This window comes from Polypterus senegalus, chromosome 8 (genome assembly GCF_016835505.1).
Source record: "Polypterus senegalus isolate Bchr_013 chromosome 8, ASM1683550v1, whole genome shotgun sequence".
Taxonomy (NCBI): domain Eukaryota; kingdom Metazoa; phylum Chordata; class Cladistia; order Polypteriformes; family Polypteridae; genus Polypterus; species Polypterus senegalus.
The window spans coordinates 42,577,073-42,596,745 of NC_053161.1; the positions used below are offsets into that span (position 1 = coordinate 42,577,073).

A 19,673-nucleotide genomic window follows, 5' to 3' on the forward strand; every position below is an offset into this window, starting at 1 on the left:
AGTTAGGGGAGATTAAGATAGGTGCTGAAGTCAGAGCCCTTTTAAGTCACTGAATGCAGCCCCGCTTTATCAGACCATACCACCGTATTAGGAGCTCTTTTCTTTGTCAAGTCGGTCAAGGGCGCCGCTCTCGGAGAAGCGAGGCACAAACCGGGCGGTAGTACCCGCCAAACCGAAAGGATTGGACTTGCCGCTTGGTTTTGGACGGGCCAGGCCATTATGGCTTGCAACTTGGAACACTGTGGCCTCACAGTACCCGCCCACTAGGTAGCCCAAATATTTGGCTTCTCTCAACCCAAGTAACATTTCTTGGGGTTGATGCGAGCCCGCCTCTCCCAATGTCCGTAATACTGCTGTGACCTGCTGTATGTGCTCCTTCCAGGTGCTGGAATAGATGACAACGCCATCCAGATAGGCAGCACAGAACGAGTTATGGGGCCGGAGCACTTTGTCCACCAGACGCTGAAAAGTCGCAGGCGCCCCGTGTAACCCGAATGGAAGGACACGATACTGCCAGTGTCCGCTAGGAGTGCTAAACGCGGTTTTTTCCTTCGCGGACTCCGTTAAAGGACCCTGCCAGTACCCCTTTGTCATGTCAAGTGTAGTCAAGAATTTGGCTGGTCCCAGTCTCTCGAGGAGGTCGTCCACGCGAGGCATGGGATAAGCATCAAATCGGGAAACTTGGTTGAGCCGACGGAAGTCATTGCAAAACCTCCAACTGCCGCCAGGCTTAGCAATCAAGACGATGGGGCTGGACCAGGGACTACTACTTTCCTCGATCACTCCTAGTGCCAGCATTCGCTTGATTTCCAGTTCCACTTCTACTTTCTTTGCCTCCGGAGTCTGTAGGGTCGCCACGGACGATCACCCCGGTCAGTCAATATGTCGCGCAATCAGAGAGGTCCGACCTGGCTGTTCACTTACCACCTCTGGGACCGAGCGGATAGCTGCTTCGAGCTCCTGTCTCTGTCTGGGAGATAGCTGTTCACCGAAATTAAGGGCACTTACTTCCGCGAAGAGAGAGCAGGGCTGTCCGGAGGAGGGAGATCCCTCTCCTTCCACGGTTTCAGCAGGTTTACATGATATATTCGCTCAGCTGGTCGGCGATTGGGCTGTTTCACCAAATAGTCGACCAATCCCTTCCTCTCCTTAATTTCAGAGGGGCCTAGCCAATGTGCGAGCAGTTTAGAGTGTGAAGTAGGAACCAATACCATGACGCGATCCCCGTTGGAACTCCCGGAGAGTCGTACACGGTCATACAGGGGGCCTGTGCTGATTGTGCCTCCTCGATATGACTTTTTAGTATAGGTCTTATTACATCAAATCTATCGCGCAATTGGGCGATATACTCCAAAATGTTAGTGGAGGGCTGTGCCTCCCCTTCCCAGCCCTCTTTAAAATATCTAATAAGCCCCGGGCTGTCTTCCGTATAGTAATTCAAAGGGAGAGAACCCGTAGAGGCTTGAGGACTTCCGTAGGCAAAGAGGACAAGGGGAGGAGTTGGTCCCAATTCCTCCCATCCTTGCTGACTACCTTACGTAGCATTTGCTTGAGAGTTTGATTGAATCTCTCCACTAGCCCATCGGTTTGAGGATGATACACCGAGGTTTTAAATGCTTTATTTTCAGTAACTTGGCAGTCTCCTTGAACGTTTCCGAGGTGAAAGGCGTTCCTTGGTCCGTCAGGACTTCTCTAGGAATGCCCACCCGTGAAAAGACTCCTACTAGTTCCCGTGCAATATTTTTAGTGGTAGCCGAGCGCAATGGAACGGCTTCAGGGAATCGGGTTGCATAATCCACGAGGACGAGTATATATTTATATCCTCGGGCTGAGGGCTCCAGGGTCCTACTATATCCACCCCAATCCTGTCAAAGGAACGCCAATAAGGGAAGGGGAATCAGAGGAGCACGGTCCTTCCTAGGAATTTGCCGCAGTTGACACTCCGGGCAGGAAATGCAAAAGCGGCGAACCTCCTCATTAATCCCCGGCCAAAAAAAACGGAGCTTAATGCGCTCTAATGTTTTATCGGAGCCGAGATGGCCTCCAAGAAGGTGAGAGTGGGCTAACTCGCAAACCTGCCGCCGGTAGGTCCGCGGGACTAGCAACAACTTCCGGACCTTCCCCTCATGTTCAGCAACCCGATACAATAATTCATTATCCATGACAAAGTGAGGTCCCTGTGGCATGGGCAAATGCGTGCGTTGGCCGTTAACGAGAACCACTGCATTCTTTATGTGCTTCAGAGAGTCGTCATTCCACTGTTCTCTCTTGAAAGAAGCCGGAGTCATACAAAGCACTAGTGGCCCCTTGAATCATACATTGACCTGTTCATGTCCATTCCTCTCACTTTCTCTCTCTACTTCTGTATTTATGCCAGATTATCCATATACTTGAGTATTTAATGCATAGCCTCTTAGGAGCAAAAAAAGCATATTTGTAATTTTGTGTCACTATTTAGTTAATGTAGAAGAGTTGTAGCCTTTTGTTAAGTTTTATAAGGAAGTAAAGCAGAGGTGCAGGTTCTCAAACTGTTTAAATAAATAAGTTAGCCACTGAGTAATATTAGAACATGCATGGTTTATTTGTTTGCCACACTTTAATGGAGCATTTACCATTAGCACAGTGTAAAAAGTACATTTAGCTCCTCATTTGCCAAATGTTATAATTAATTTATTTTAAACATTTATTTTTATAGGGCCTAAGGAACAAGCCAAAGAAGACAGGACATGTGAAATCCGACCTTATAGATGTCGACCTTGTGCGAGGTTAGAAGATATTGTATCACATGTGGATCATGTTTGACTTCTAAATTTAATATTACTGGGACTGTTTCCAGGTTCTTTTTAGTTTAGTGCTGGTATATTGACAAGGGTTGATATATGCATTATGGCCTATTCTACAGATTAAAAAATACAAATTAATATATATTTTTGATTATTAAACTAATTAATGTAACTAGCTGGGTGAGATATGTGTGTAGGTGGGCTTGAGGAGACTTGAGATAGGGGTTGTTTAAAGTATTTTTTTAATATTATCTGCCCTTCTCTATGTAGCATATACTGTATGTGGAGCCATAACAGCAACAAAAAAGTACAGGTATTCAAAACACACATTATGGAAGAATTCTATTTTACACTCTTACATTAAAAATATGCTATTCATTTCTTGAACAAACTGCACCTCTGTCTGTATGTGGACATGCAATGTGAACAGTGGTATTAGACCACATTCAAATTCATAGTTGTCATGTGTAAAGAAAGCGTGAAATCTATTCAAGTGCATGCATATTATTCTGAACCTGATGCCCTGAGCACCTTGAAAGATTTATTGTTTAAAGCCTAGTTTACTGTAAACAACAAGGAGCAGTCTCTGCACTTTTTAAATACACAGTTTTTCCTTTGGCAAATGTACAGTATTATTTAATAATTGGCATTGGCTGATGCTTCTGGCCCCACCAGTAGTTAGGCAGTAGTGAAGATTTCTCATATTTATTCCAAAACAGAAAAAACAATGGCTCATTTGTAATATCCGTCTGTGATGCCTAGGTTGCCTACAGCTGGCACAACATCCCTGAACCCAGGATGTCGATATTCATGAATTCCTGAAGGACTAGGGCAAATGAGGACGCATAGCAACAAGAGGTTCGGGAAAACAGTGAATTGTGCTTTTATTTTCAAAACAAAGTGCAGTTCCAAATTCTCAACAAAAAACAATCCAATAAAAATTTGTGCTTTGTGATGAGATTAAAATGATTGATAAATAGGTCTATTAAAATCCACCAATCAAGCACAATTCAAACTTGTGTCCCTTTTAAAATACCACACTCCAAGCCCAGCACATCTTTTTATGATATCTCCCCAGCTCACCATTCAGATCACTATAGCTATCAGAAATACCAACAGCTGTGATCCCTCTCTCCGGCTTTCATCCCAGCCATAAATCTTTGGCATCCTTTGGGATGCTCAGATCCAGACCTTCGTCTTCCTTACACCCTTGTCATGTCTGCAGGATCTCTAGCAGAAAACTCAATCACTTCTCTCTATTCTGTAGTGCTCAGCAGGGAAGATTCTTTTTCCCTTGTTCGTTTTTCCCTTCCCAGTTCTTTCATCCCCCTCTATCCTATTCAGGCTCACTTTAAATCAGTGTTTCTCAGCCTCGGTCCTATGGACACCTGTGACTGCAGGTTTTTTTTCCAACCAGATTCCTAATCAGTGACAAAACCTGATAACACTGATCTTATTTAATTAGCTGGTATTTCTTTTTCTCTTATTCTACATTCAGAAATGCACAGCAGCATGATTTTTACATTTATAAGACATTTAGAAATATTTCTGCTTTTGCTATAGATTTAAGTGCTTAACTGTCTTTTGTTGATTTCATTATATTTTGCCCTTTCTCTGTGCAATTTTTCCCCTTTGTTGTATCTTATTAATGACAATTAAAAATGAGCTGAGTAGACAACACTGGCAAATAACACTGAATAATCAAAGGCTGCAAGTACTTTAGCATCAGACCCACTAATAAGTAAATAATTGATTAATTAAACAATTAGAACACCTAGAAAAGTAGAATGAAAATCAGGATGAAAATATTGTTAAAAAGAAAAAAATACATTATTACCATATAACTTCTTGGTACATTTTAATATATATGTATACTTTTTTTTTTTTTTTACCAAACTTAGTTTTCTAATTTCTATATTGTTCCCAAAAAGCAGAACTTGGGAAATAACACATCACTTAATTAGCCCAGGAGTCCAATTAAAAACAGAAGCTGGTTGGAACAAAGACCTGCAGCCACAGGGGGTCCCCAGGACTGGGGTTGGGAAACACTGCTTTAAATACCACTGGGTGCAACCTCCCAATTATGAACTGTGGATTGCCAATGTGGAACAGCAATGCAAATCAAGCAATCAGCTCGCTTCCACACTGAACACCTTACAGCTGCCCAGCTCCACAGCATTACCCACACCCACAGAACATGAAACACAGTTTTTTATTTTAAAAACTCACACTGCCACAGACACCTTAAATCACTTTACTTTATCATCAACAACTTCTTCACAAGTATCAGGTAACGAAAATGGTAGTGATTTGAGGAAGTTGTTAATTAAACTGGGGATGGATGTGAAATAAATAAATGAAAGAATGCAAGAAGGCTTAACTGATGCTAAGCAGAGATTAAAGATGCCGTGAAATGCTAAGCAACGCAAGTACACGTTAGAAAAATGACCAGTAAAATTAAGAATAAAACAAATGTAATTGTTGCCCAATATGGTGATAAACTCATGTTAACACCTTGCACTGAAAATTTAGAACAAATTGTGACTAACACTGATGAAATGTAAAACTTTTCTGAATAAATTAAAAAAATAAATAAGCAAGAATATGATAATATTAGAATGCCTGGAATACCTGACAAGCTAAAATGTGGAAAGCCTGCAAAATTCATGTGAGAGCTGTTCATTTAAATTCTGAGAGAAATCATTAAGGAAGTCCAAGAAATTGAAGAGCATATTGTTTTCCTGGCTCAGTAAGTGTTCTTAGAAAGCTTTAATTATCAAATTTGACATGCTTCCAGAAAGGAATATGTGTTATTGCATGTTATATGTCGTATTAATGTATTATTATTATTGTACTGTAATTATCATTAAGTCATATGATGTATATATTAGACTAATGTCAGGTTACTTGAAGTTAGCTTAGGGTAGGTTACGTCAGGTCAGATGTATACTTGACAGATCATCATTGCAGAAATGACATAAAGACATGTCCCTGCATGCTGCTGGTGCCTGGCTAGGTTTTTGCCTAGAATTGAATGCAGCAAATAATGCAGCCATGCAGAAATAGCACCTTGTGTCCAGAGTCAGCGTGGCAAAAATGACATGAGACAGTGGGTCAGTGGGGTCCACGGCCAGAAAACGGCAAACGTTATTGAAACTTCATGAAATAAAATCTCAAATTACTCATGTTACATTATCCACCTTTTACTTATCCAATCATATGATCACAATGCCCAAAAAAGTGCAGGTATTTCTTATTAAAATATTTTAAAATCAACACTGCCTCTAAATTAGAGTAGTGCATGAATTTGAAACGTTTTGCAAGAAAATTCAGGGATTAAGTGAATCTTCAATTTAAAAACTCATTCCAGCTGTAGCACATATTTGTTAAATTCTACCAGTATCATTCCTGAGTTAAATGAGCATCTGAGTAGACAAATGACTTGTGGATTATGCAACACAAGCAGCTTGAGGGTTTTTTATGGACATTTTAATATTGACTGCTCTTCTTTAGCGTTTGCCCCTACTGCCCTCCATTGAAGCCCGATGTATGAGAAACTTAATCTTCATTTTTGATGAAAGCTGCCATCACTACACACATTTTATTAATATATTTAAATGAATCATAACCTATTACTAAGGAGGATTTTTGTTAGTAAAAGAAGATTAATGCTTGTGTTTACATTTTTCACTTTTGGACAGGTTCGGCATTTGCTAAAGCAAAACCAGAAAGTCCTTGGACATCTCTGACCCGAAAGGGCATTGTACGAGTCGTGTTCTTTCCTTTCTTTTTCAAATGGTGGATCCAAGTTACCTCAAAAGCAATCTTCTTTTTGCTATTATTTCTGTACCTCCTTCAAGGTAGGTGACATGACAGTCATGTTACAGTATAAATAGATATGAAAATCTATGCTTTTTCAATTATAACTTTCCATGTAGAGCAAAATAAGAGCAGGTGCTTGATGGTGCATTTCCGGCAGCACTTTCAGGTGTGGTGGAAGAACCGTTCTCCAGGGCTCAGCTGCAGCTGTAACACCCCATGGCCACACCCTCGGATCCCAACAGGGCTGCACCAAACTCAAACTCCTATAAAGCCCTGTGGGAGTCCGAGGCACTGCTGCAGCCCAGGGGGAGCTGCCATCTAGCTTTCCTGGGGAGGTAACATTCTGAACACATTTGCTCCCCCAGTCCTCCCAGTCTGGAGGCATCCCAGCCAGGTCCTTGCCACACATGCAATAACATCTGTATGTCTTTATGTACTGTATCTCTATCTGTGCTATATTACATGCTTTGAATGTACATTATTATGAATATTGCCTCAAGTTTGTTTTAAAATCCATGTACAATCAGGTAAAATTTTAAGTTCTTGAACAGGCAATAGTATTGAAAAGGTCTTTAGGCAATTTTCTGTAATGGTGGCATGTATTCCTGTTGTTCATTCTGAGAATAGATATCATTTATGTAGTCATTCTTATTCCCATATTTTTAAAAGTATTATGCTGTGAACTAAGTAACAAACTAATTTTTTTCACTTTCTGTTTTAGTTGTTAATACATTTGTAAATACTGTACATTTATCTGTGTTTCTGTAATTGCTTTCATGCTGGTCTGAACTGTAGATGGTGAACTGGAGCCAGTAGTCAATTAAAACTAATCTCATTTAAAGTTTTAAGACTTTGAAAGTCCAACCATACAAACCATAAAAACATTCCAGACAGGTGATGTACCATTACTGATGCTGTGGTTATTTGAAAAACTTGTCATTTCTGATGAGAGGGCCTTCTGCATAGAGAGACAGCTCTTCAGTGGATTCACTGAGTCTTACACAGGAAAGATCAATAAAAGCACACAAGTGTCAACTTTTCAATTTAGAAAAAAACAGAACAAAAATTAGCTTTGACTTTATGCATATTGCCTTTGGTTTCTCAGTTTTGTATCTTCCTGACAAATAGGAGATGGAAACAATAAATTGTTATTGTATTCCATAATAAAATTAAAGTTCAGAAATTAAGAACATCTCATCTGGAATATTCTTTATTCTTTATTCCTATATCAGTTTTGTTTTAAATAATTAATTATAATTGTGATAAAGTTTTATCAAACTAGGTTTCATGCTTACAATATGTATGTAAAGCAAGTTATTGAACGTTTCTTGAGGTAAGCCTTTAATTTAAATATGTCTAGCTTTAGTTCAGTATTTTAGTTTATTATATCTCACTACTTATTTAATTTTTGGGGTAGCATGATGTTGCAGGGGTTAATGGTGCTGCCACACAGTTTTAGGTGACTGGTTCCATCACAGTTTGTATAGGGTTTGCATGTTCTCTCTGTTTATATTGGGTTTTGGTCTGGTACTCCGGTTTCCTCCTAAATTCCAGAAATGTACTTGTAAGTTTAAATGCTTACTCTAACTTTTCCCCATATGAGTGATTAGTGTGTCCCTCTTATTCTCCCAGAAGTTTGAATGGAGGATTGAACTTTCTTTAATTCTTGCTTGCTTTCTTTTGTTCTTCTTTTCTTTCCAAAATTGAAGGTTTGTAACTATGGATGTTTTAAAGAGAAATTCTAAAGACACCACTCAAATTCTTTTGTTCTCTACACACTTAGACAGACACACACACTCTCTACTTCAGTAGAACTGTTCAATGTCAATTTAAATCACAGTCTCCGTCACTTACACTTACTTACTTACTATGAAGGAAATTAAATTCCTGAGTTTTATCTCCTGGATGCTGCTAAGTCACTAAGTCTTTAATGTATCAAAATGCAAATTTTAGTTCAGCATTCACTGGATTGCTTTCAAAACAGCCAAGACAAACCTGTTTTATATTTTGAATTCTTATGTGTTCTGAGTGTATTCCTTGAATGCTTCATTTCTGTTCCCATGCATTCAGTTATGGCAGAACATTCACTTATAATCCCAAGTGTTGTATTGCAAATATAACTACCATATTCCAATTTAGAGTTGTCTGCAATCTTTTACAATTTATCATTTCACATTAAGCAAAGATGTTATATATTGAGTTTTACATCACTATTCCAGTACCTAAAGTATACTGCAGAGTTTACCTATGCACTTACCTTTAATGGATTTTTGACTTCGTCTGTATCCACTTTTATATTAGTTAATTAATTGATCTTTTAAATTTGTGTGTTTCTTAAAGTGCTCTATGCCTTTACCTATACTTCAAATGATTTCAGTCCAAAACGTCCCCCTCTTGTAGGCTGTTTATTTTCATAAGTGCCCTACACATTGCTTGTCCCTCATTAGTAATTTTCATTTGGATACATAAAATAAAGTTAGTTTTCCAGCTCTGTTATTTCTACTGTTTCCATGTTTAATTTGCTTTAGGCAGCCATACTGTACATGGAGTTTTGCCTTTAAGGTAACCTGAATGTTTAATAACATTTGTTCATTTTATGCAGGTGTTATTCTCATTCATCTGTTATTTAATTTCTTGGTAGTGGCAGCAGCAGTATTATTTTTTACAATTTCCCAAGAACACAACATCCCTGTTACTGAAGTGTTTGGAGCAGTTTGGCTCATGTTACTTTTGGGAACAGTTCATTGCCAGATTGTTTCAACAAGGACCCCTAAACCTGCTCCTAGTGGTGGTGGAAAAAGGAGAAGGTGGGTAATGTCGTTATTTGAGTTTGGCATAAACATTTTTTGCTGTTAGTAATTTCACATTTTTCATTTTGCGATAGGAGAGTCATATCTAACTACTGATGTCAGTCAGTTTTTGTTCTAAGCCTTTCATGCTCTTATCTCTTGAACAGTGCTTAAGAATGTAAACAAACAAAATATGTCCAAAGTACAACAATGGCATAGCCAAAAATTCACTTTGTTTATAAACAGAATGTAAAAATGTTCCTTGCTGCATGTAATTTGAATGTGTGGTGTAGTATATGCTGTTAAATGCAACCTAACAAAGTCTTCTGTTTTAATAGAGACATGAGCTCATTGCATATACCTAAGGAATAGAAAGTATATATTATACATGCTATATGAAATGGCCTATGCTTATCTATTAATATGTTTAGCCACTTTATTAAAAATATGTAAACATAAATCTTTACTTTCGAATGAAGTATTTCCCAAACCCATTATGATTGTAAGTCGTAAAAATATAACCTTACTATATAAAGGATAAATAAAAAAATATAGCTTCTGTTGACCATATTTTTAAGCATTCACAATATCTGCTATTACTGCATGTTGTTAAGTAGAATATTATAGATGAGTAACTGGCCATTCATACTTTATTGCTGTGTAGTTCATTATTTTAACCTTTTAAAGCAAATTCAACATACTTTGGATCTGGTCTTTTATTTTTATTTTCATTGTAATAAATGTTTAGCTTGGCTTAAAGCATATATTCTTTTGAATTTTTTTTTAGAGGTTTTTAGAGTAACTGTCAAAAACATTTCAGATTCAGTTCAGTCTTGAAATTGAGGCTGTATTATCAATAGAAAAATGTATTAAAATATTCAATACCCATTTTTTTACCTTGATTTTTTATACAAGTGTTTAACAAAAGTTTCAAGATATGACAAGAAGAAAAAAAATCCTTATGATAATCCAAAGGCACTCTGTAAAATACAGTGATGCATGAAAGTAAGTATATCCCTTGAAATCACTGTACAGTGGAACCTCGGTTTACGAGTAACTTGGTTCATGAGTGTTTGGCTAGACAAGCAAAATTTTTTAATAAATTTTGACTTGATAAACGAGCGATGTCTTGCAATACGAGTAGTATGGATACACTTTGTCTGCTGAGCGTCATGTGATTACAACTGAGCTGAAGGTTCTTCTCTCTCGCGCGCGCCTCTCTCTCTCTCTCTCTCTCTCTCTCCTTATCTCTCACTCACACGCAGTGCGTCTCTCTCTCTCTCTCCTTATCTCTCTCACTCGAGCGCATCCCTCTCTCTGCTTATCTCTCTTACTCACGCGCAGCGCATCTCTCTCTCTCTCCTTATCTCTCTCGCTCGCCTGCATCTCTCTCTCTCTCCTTATCTCGCTCGCGCGCACGTCTCTCTCTCTCTCTCTCTCTCTTGAGGGCAATCGTCTCCTATTCTCCGTCTGAGTCTGTGTACCTCACTCAATTAGTCAACATCCGTACGAGCGTATATTGTTTACTACAGCATTGTAACTGTGTTTGTGTGTGTGCGCACGCATGTGTGTGCTGTGAAGTGCAAGTCCCCATCTTGCGCCCAAAAACACGAAGCTGAGTCTCAGTACTTTAACAACACCAGCTTTATTCAGCTTGAAACAGCAACAGCGCTGTTATTTATTGTAGCGGGATCTTTATAATGTTCCTTGTATCACTCATTGACGGCAGGCGCTTATAGCATGTCTGCGATCTTTTTGGATGCGCTTATACGGCGAACTCCTACAGTGCTGGGAGACTGCGATTGCTTTGGGACACTCTTCCGCGTGTCGTCTCATTGGGTGGAGTCCCACAAGAGTTTAGAAACTCACTCACACCAGCCACGATACTTTTTAAAGGTAAAGTGCAGGTTAATTTGTTTTATGTATTTTTACTTTATATTTTATATTAATCATTTTTATATGAACAGTTTTGGGTTGTGGAACGAATTATCTGAGTTTCCATTATTTCTTATGGGGAAATTCGCTTTGATATACGAGTGCTTTGGATTGCAAGCACGTTTCCGGAACGAATTATGCTCGCAAACCGAGATTCCAGTGTATTTTGAACTATTGCAATAAGCAAAGTTATGGCTAGGTTGACCAAGGCCATCTGGCTTCCAAACCATACCCAAAGGCATTTCATAATACTTTACTGAATATTTTGGACCTCATAACTGTAGTATAATCATGTTGTTTATTGTGCTATGTCTGTCACTGTTGTTACCAAAGCTTCCTAGATACTCAGATGTCTCATTCAGTTGTCAATTTGGTCAAGGTGGTGGAACACTGCTAGCAGCCACATTATTATTCCAAATTTTAGTAGGTTTGTTGCTAAAGGCTATAAAGTGGCATGCAAAGGTTTGGGCACCTTTGCTTAAAATGTCTGTTACTGCGGATAGTTAAGATGAACTGATCACCAAAAGGCATAAAGTTAAAGATGACACATTTCTTTAAAATTTTAAGTAGGGTTTCATTTTTAGTTTCATCATTCAACATGTACAAAATACCAAAAAAGTGAAAAGGGCCTGAAGCAAATGTTTGGGCACCCGACATGGTCAGTACTCAGTAAGACCCCTAATGGCAAGTATCATAGCATGTAAACACTTTTTATAGCCATCTTAAGAGTCATTCAGTTCTTGCTTGTGGTATTTTCACCCATTCGTCCTGCAAAAGACTTCTAATTCTGCACGATTCATGGGTTGTCTTACATGCTATGTTCTTTTGAGATCAATGATGTTAATTTTGGGGTACTGTGAGGGCCATGGCAAAACCGTCCGCTTGCACCAATCTAGGTATTCCAATCTAGATTTTGAGGTGTGTTTTTGGTCGTTATCTTGTTGTAGGACCCATCCTTTTTTTTTACTTCAACTTATTTACAGATGGTCTGATGTTTGCTTCCAGAATTTGCTGGTATTTATTTGAATCCATACTTCCCTCTACCAATAACATGTTCACTTTGCCACTGGCTGCAACACAAGCCCAAAGCATGATCAGTTCACCCCCTTGCTTAATAGCTAGAGAGGTATTCTTTTCCTGGAATTCAGCACCCTTTTTTCTCCAAACATACTTTTGCACACTGTTGCCAAAAAGTCATATTTTGACTTCATCATTCCACATGACTTGTTTCCAAAATATATCAGGCTTGTTTAGATGTTCATTTGCAAACTTTAGGCACAGAGTTTTGTGGCTAGGAAACAGAGAAAGTTTTCTTATGCTGACTCTACTTTGAAAGTCATATTTCATCAGGTGTTGCTGTATAGTAGAACAGTGCATCAACACTCCAGAGTCTGTTAAAGCTTTCTGAAGGTCTTTTGCAGTGAAACTGAGGTTTTTATTTGCCTTTGTAGCAATCCAACAAGCAGTTCTTTCAAAAAGTTTTCTTGGTCTTCCAGACCTCAACTTGACCTCCATTTCTTTTAACTGCCATTTCTTAATAACATTACGAACTGAGGAAACAGCTACTGAAAACACCTTGCTATCTTCTTCTAGCCTTCTCCTGTTTTGTGAGTATCAATTCTTTTAATTTTCAGAGTGCTTGACCGCTGCTTAGAGAAGCCCGTGGCTACTGATTGTTGGGGCAAGGTTTGAGGAGTCCGAGAGTTTATACAGCTTTGCAATTTGGATCACCAGGGGTTTCCTAATGATGACTGAACAAATTGTAGCTCTAACAAGCTAATTAAGGTCTGAGACCTTAAGAAGAGTTATCTGAGGCCTCAAATATCTTGGGGTGCCCAAACATTTGCATGATTTTTCTGTCCTTTTTTTAGACTATATAATTGCACAAAAGAAAAACAATACAGTAATCCCTCCTCGATCGCGGGGGTTGCGTTCCAGAACACCCCGCGATAGATAAAAATCCGTGAAGTAGAAACCATGTTTGTATGGTTATTTTTATATATAAACTCTTCCACACTGTTAACATTATTAGAGCCCTCTAGACATGAAATAACACCCTTTAGTCAAAAGTTTAAACTGTGCTCCATGACAAGACAGAGATGACAGTTCTTTCTCACAATTAAAAGAATGCAAATATATCTTCTCTTCAAAGGAGTGTGCGAATTAGGAGCAGAGAATTTCAGAGAGAGAGAGAGCTTGCTAAGAAAAGCAAACAATCAAAAAATCAATACGTGCTTTTGTACTTTTAAGTATGCCGAAGCACCGCGATAAAGCGGCATTTTTTAGAGGAGCGTCCGTATCTTCTAAGCAAACAGCCTCTGTGCAAACAGCCCCTCTGCTCACACCCCCTCCGTCAGGCGCAGAGAACGTCGGAGAGAGAGAGAGCACGAGATTAAAGCAAACAATCAAAAAATCAATACGTGCTTTTGGGTTTTTAAGTATGCCGAAGCACCGCGATAAAGTGGCATTTTTTAGAGGAAGTTCCATATCCTCTAGGCAAACAGCCTCTGTGCAAACAGCCCCTCTGCTCATACCCCCTCCGTCAGGCAGAGAGAGTGAGAGAGACATAGAAAAGCAAACAATCAAGCACCGCGTGGGAAGCATATATCATTGAGGTTTAGTTAATATGTAATACATGCTCTGATTGGGTAGCTTCTAAGCCATCCGCCAATAGCGTCCCTTGTATGAAATCAACTGGGCAAACAAACTGAGGAAGCATGTACCATAGATTAAAAGACCCATTGTCCGCAGAAATCCGTAAACCAGCGAAAAATCCGTGATATATATTTAGATGTGCTTACATTTATAATCCGCGATAGAGTGAATCCGCGAAAGTCGAAGCGCGATATAGCGAGGGATTACTGTATACTAATCCAGCATAAAATGCTGAAAAGAAATGTGTCATCTTTAACTTTATGCCTTTTGGTGATCAGTTCATCTTCTGCTCACTTAACTGTTCACAGTAAGAGACATTTTAAGCAAGGGTGCCCAAACTTTATTACTTTTATTGGATTTTGAATAGGACTCGCATCTTGTGATGAGCTCTTTTAAATAAAGGTAACCAATGTCATATACCATTTTCTTAATTGGATATTTTTGAAATAAAATATGTTAAAAAATGAAAAACATTCTGCAGTGGGTTGGAGCCCTACCCGGGATTTGTTTCCTGCCTTGCTCCCTGTGTTGGCTGGGATTGGCTCCAGCAGACCCCCGTGACCCTGTGGTTAGGATATAGCTGGTTGAATAATAGATGGATGGATGAAAAACATTTTGGAGTGAAAATTACTTTCTCACAGCATTGTATTTCATTATATATTTCTTCTCCAAAATATGTTTTATAATGTGCTACACACTGCAACGTTTGCTGATGTAAAATAATAACAGCATGAGAACAATGTTGCAGTGGATAGAGTACAACGTGATGACTGAGTTTAAAGGCTTTCTACTTAGCTTACATGGGAACTCACTCCTTCAAAAAGCTAGTATAGAGTGTTGGCTACTTCATCATTAGTAACAATGGACCTGCCAGGTGACATTAAGAACCTAACAAGTTCAACAAAAAAGATAACTTTATGCAGTCAATCAAGAATGTTTGGTTAGTAAATTAGTAAAAAAAAGTTAGTAAATTTATCACAGTGTCTCACCCAGATACCTTTGGAAAGTTGTCAAGATTTTTATTTCATCTATAACTTGGGAAATGTTTTCCAGATTCCCATATCAGTGGAAAGAAGTGTTTTCTGGCTTGCGTGTTTAATGCATCTTTATTGAATTCCAAAATTGGCCTTGAGCGTGCAATTCTCTATTTCATTGAAAGAATTGTGATGACTCAACTTTATTGATACCTTTCTTCATATTTATGAAATCACAAAGTGCAATGCTTTATACACAGTTAGCAGCTGGTGGATCTGCTGTAGAGCAGAGATTCCGCATATGACTATATACATAAAATGAAGTGAGTACATCATGTTCCAACCCTCTCACCATCTACTAACAGGTTACATTCTTTTAGTATAAGTAGCACACTTGTGTGAATTTGGTCATGTAGTCATTTATGCAAGAAAATTCAGTGCCAGGGAGCAGAAGTACAAACTGCCAAAATTAAAATAAGAAATAAACTCTGTAATGGGGAAAAAATGAGTGTCAGGTCCATATTTTCTGAAATTTAGCCAAATTAATTGCTTAGTTTCAAGGCAGACTATTATTTCATTTTCATTGATATAATGTTTTAAATATGACATAAAAGCAAACAGTGAATTGAAAAACAGAAAATGAATACTACTTGAAAAGCAAATGTGAATAAACTAGTTAGTTACAATGTAGATGTACATTGTAATTGTAGATGTACCCATATAGTCAGGCTGTTTTAATTTTCCGATTGTTAGAGACTTGTTAGCATGGTCATTTCTTTATTAAACATTTATAGTTGTCTTCTGTTTTGTATTTTACACAATATAAATAAAATCAAAAAGATTCTCTTAGTAACTTAGTTTTAAAGTGACCGCAATACGTTAAAACTAAATTACCTCATACTGTAGTTGCAAGAAACGTTTTGTGAATATTTTTTCAATGTTTGGTTTTCTGCATAAATATATGGTCTGAACTTCACCTAAGTCACAATAGCTTTTCAAACTTAAGCTACTTTAACTAATATTTAAACAGTTGTGCTTCTTCTTCTCAATACTGAATATATTGTTCAAGCATTTGCAGTCTAGGCAGAAAAGGTGTGTTAACCAGTAGGCTAGTGCGCGCAAATTAGATGAAAGTTTTAAATATTCATATTAAGGGATAAGTTTGGTATTTTTCTAGTTGAAGGTCTTTCTTCATGGTATATACAGTATTAGTTTGCCTCATAAAATTATGTTCTAAAGTGAAGTGTATGTGATAAATTAAAAAAAAAGTACTTGTATGTTCTTATAGCATAATATGGAGGTAATTGGTACACAGGTCCATAGGTGAACGGCAAAGCCTTAAAACCAAGTTTCAATCCAAAAATCTCATCTTGAGATTACACATATATTGCAAAACAGTGTATCTATGGCATTTTAAGAAAGGAAAAAAAGCACAAAGCAAAACATTGTTGTAATATTCAGGCATTTTAAAAGGAATGTACTTTACTCCACTGCATCTTTCAGGGCCAGGGGCATGGATTGACCTCAGAAATAAATCACCAAGCACTGTTATTGACACTGAATGTTGATGCCAAGATATGGGTGAGTTGCTGCCTCTTATCTGGAGTCATCTAGGCAATAGTAACTGAAAAAGTGCACTCTTACAGCCGCTTATATTCTTTCACTATAGGGAATCTTATTTCATTATTTCAGCAGTGGCTTGCACCACACAACAACATGCGCTCCTGAATCACTCTGTTCACTCAGGGGCAGAGGCAAGCTGTATGCCACTTTTTCCCCCAATTCCTTGTGGGCAGCTGTGCATCAGGAGCAAAATCTCAAGTCAGTTCTACGAAACATGCAAGCTTGTACTATTAATCTGCCGTATAAGGTGCAGTGAGCAAACAAACAAATAGGTATTCTTACCTCAAGAAAAGGGTTCCAAAAACCAGTAGTGAAATAATTATTTCTTATTTCTTTTTGAATGCATGTTTTCTTAAATCGAAATTCTTCCTACTTTGATTTGGATGTTTTTTGGTACATTTTATGGCTGTTTTATTTACCTCTGTATCTGGGTACCCGTTAGTCCTATTGTAAGCTGTTAGAACTGAAAAAATGTATAAAAAAGATTGTTGATTAGGAAACTACTATATTAACAAACAAAGCTGACCCAAATTCTAAAGAAAATCAGAAGAATCATAAATTCTGTGTGTGTGTGTGCAGGCAGGAATTGTATATGTGACCAAATTCAGATCTCCCTTTTTCCCTTTGCATTTGCAACTTAAGTGTAATACAAGTATCTCAAAAATATATATTATATGGCAGTTATTTTCTATTATATCAGCTGTCCTTAATCTTATTTTTTGTACAAAATGTTCTGCTTCTGTATTTATGCTTCTCTATAACAGTATACATACACTTATTTAGATCTCCTATTATGGCCATTTTTGCCATTTAAGATACTGCATACTTTTTCATCTTGTATAGTAGATACTGATAAACTTTAGCTTCATCTTTCCTCTGTGAAGATGAAAGAGTATATATATAAAAAATTGGATTCAAATAAGGTTTTAAGTTTTTTTCTACTGTTTATTGCTTTATATATATATGTATGTATATATATATATTTTTTTTTTAACCAGTGACCAGATCCTTAGTATATAGAATTCAGCTTTGAGGTCAGTTTTCTTTTGTCGCTTCGGGTGCTGTTCTTATTTTTCTTTTTAACATGTTAAAGAGAAAAAAAAGATAAAGCTTCTGGCATGGGTGATCTGATGATTAACCTCTTTTTAAGCAAAACGCTTTCAATCTCTCTCGCTAAAGGAAGTTAAGAAAAGCAGCACATTGGGAGGTGCATAGGGAAGGAGATGGCTCTAGCACTACAGATAACACACAGGAGGGGGTGCTGCACTGCTCTGATTCTGCAATCACTTACAGCCTTGGTGCTATCTTCAGAGATTTCTGGCATGATTTCTTTAAACCAGGGTGTGTATTTTTTTTTCAAGATTTTATCTTTTATTGTAAGCCTTATTGTGCCTTTCAAAAGAATTATGAGACCAATGATTTTAATACATTTTTATTGCTTTTGTCTATTAATTCAAAAGGACTTTTTTAAAATCACATGTAGTGCTATTGAAATAGTATTATTTTAAAGGAGAAAAATTAAAAAGAGTGGGTCATATACTAGGAAACTTTAATTTGTTTTCCACTCAACTATTTTAAATAGTTTATGAATGTGTAAACGTTTTCATCCAATAGCATTTTTGATAAAATTTGTAAACATTAAGTTCGCCTGTAAGTAACTTTTAATGGTTTAATTTATGACAGTTAATTGAGTTACATTAAAATATATTTTGTAGTGGTGAACTATAATTAGAGTAATTTTTAACAAGGTTTTACTATTATATTTTAATGACTTTCATATATTCTATGCTTATACAGTGGCGTTCAAAACTATTCAGATCCTTTGAAAGTTTTTAAATATTGTCCGATTCTAAATACAGTTTAAGCATCGCGGTCAATTGTATTTTTAGTGCATACTAGTAAGCCAAGAAGAGGTGCCCAAAGGAAAAAAAGTTATTTGTTATCACAGAAGTTACTGATAAATCGACATCTGCTGCTTTCATAAGTATGAAATTTAAAAGTTATAAATACTTTCATAAAGGTCTTCATGTAGAGTATAGCTTTCTTCCAGTTGTCTACACACACTGGCAGTCTTGTCTAAATTACAACTTTGAATGATTCCCTGCCTGCTAGACATGTCCTAGGTTTTTGTATACACAAATATGACCCATAAAGTATGTAGTATAAATATGGTATAATTATTTTTGTAATTCCTGATAAATCTAAAACCAATGTGAGTAGCTAATTCTTAGAACTAAGCTCTTTAAAATTTGGTAGAATTGAAGGTTTGACTCTTATGCTAATACAGTTGGAAAAATAAAACAAAATTAAATTTTGTATTTTATTTATTGAGAAATTTTTGATTTATAAATAAAGATTTTGAATTGTTATATGTTACACATAAAAATATAAAGATGTTTTTTTATTTTGCTTCCTTCTGTAATGCATGACTACATAATCTAGTTCCTTTGCTTTTTATATTCTTGCTTAGCATGTCGCATTGAGCTTTTGCTTTTAATTTGTTGGTTCTATCAGTTTTAAATTGATTAAAGTGTATAGACTTTAGAAGTTAAAGTAAGGTGATAGTAAAAGTTTTAAGCATGTGCCAGACACAGCTCTTAATATTCATTGTGTGATGTTTGTTAGAATTTTGAACCATCAGGCTGTTGGTAGAGGGAGCAGACCTTTTTTTAAAAGTCTTTTCTAAATAATATTACGTTAAAACACTTAGTATTTCATAAATTTTTATAGTGTGTGCAAACATTGTTCTCACCTGTTTTTAGGTAACATGAGAGTATTTGATTTACTATTTTTAATTTGGTATGGCAACACAAATAATAAAGTCTTTAATTTTTAACTGCAAAAACACACACTTCTGATCCTTCATCTTCCCCTGTGTGTGATTGTTTATGTGTATTAATTGCATGTGAAATTAATATTACCATGTGTGATGTCACAGTTGCATAAAATTTGTTTTTATCTTTTATAATAGACTCTTAGTTTTATAAAAAATTATCATTAATGGTTTGTGATTCTTCACTACTGCCATGCATGTTTTAGAAAATGATCTAAGCATGTCATCTTCTGGTAAGGGATATGTATGAAAATAAGTG

The 19,673-nt window shown here is 37.0% G+C and overlaps 1 protein-coding gene across 5 annotated transcripts in view; it reads left to right on the forward strand.

Moving 5' to 3' along the window:
* LOC120533923 (protein PHTF2-like) overlaps positions 1-19,673 on the forward strand; it is a 175,921-nt gene that overhangs the window by 114,232 nt on the left and 42,016 nt on the right. For 4 of the 5 annotated variants that reach the window (XM_039761038.1, XM_039761040.1, XM_039761041.1 and 1 more), the window contains 4 exons: positions 2,696-2,765; positions 6,485-6,643; positions 9,247-9,412; positions 17,761-17,922. In XM_039761038.1, the coding sequence (XP_039616972.1) occupies positions 2,696-2,765; positions 6,485-6,643; positions 9,247-9,412; positions 17,761-17,922 (557 nt within the window). The remainder of the gene's footprint in view (positions 1-2,695; positions 2,766-6,484; positions 6,644-9,246; positions 9,413-17,760; positions 17,923-19,673) is intronic. The other variant, XM_039761044.1, reaches the window with a different exon arrangement.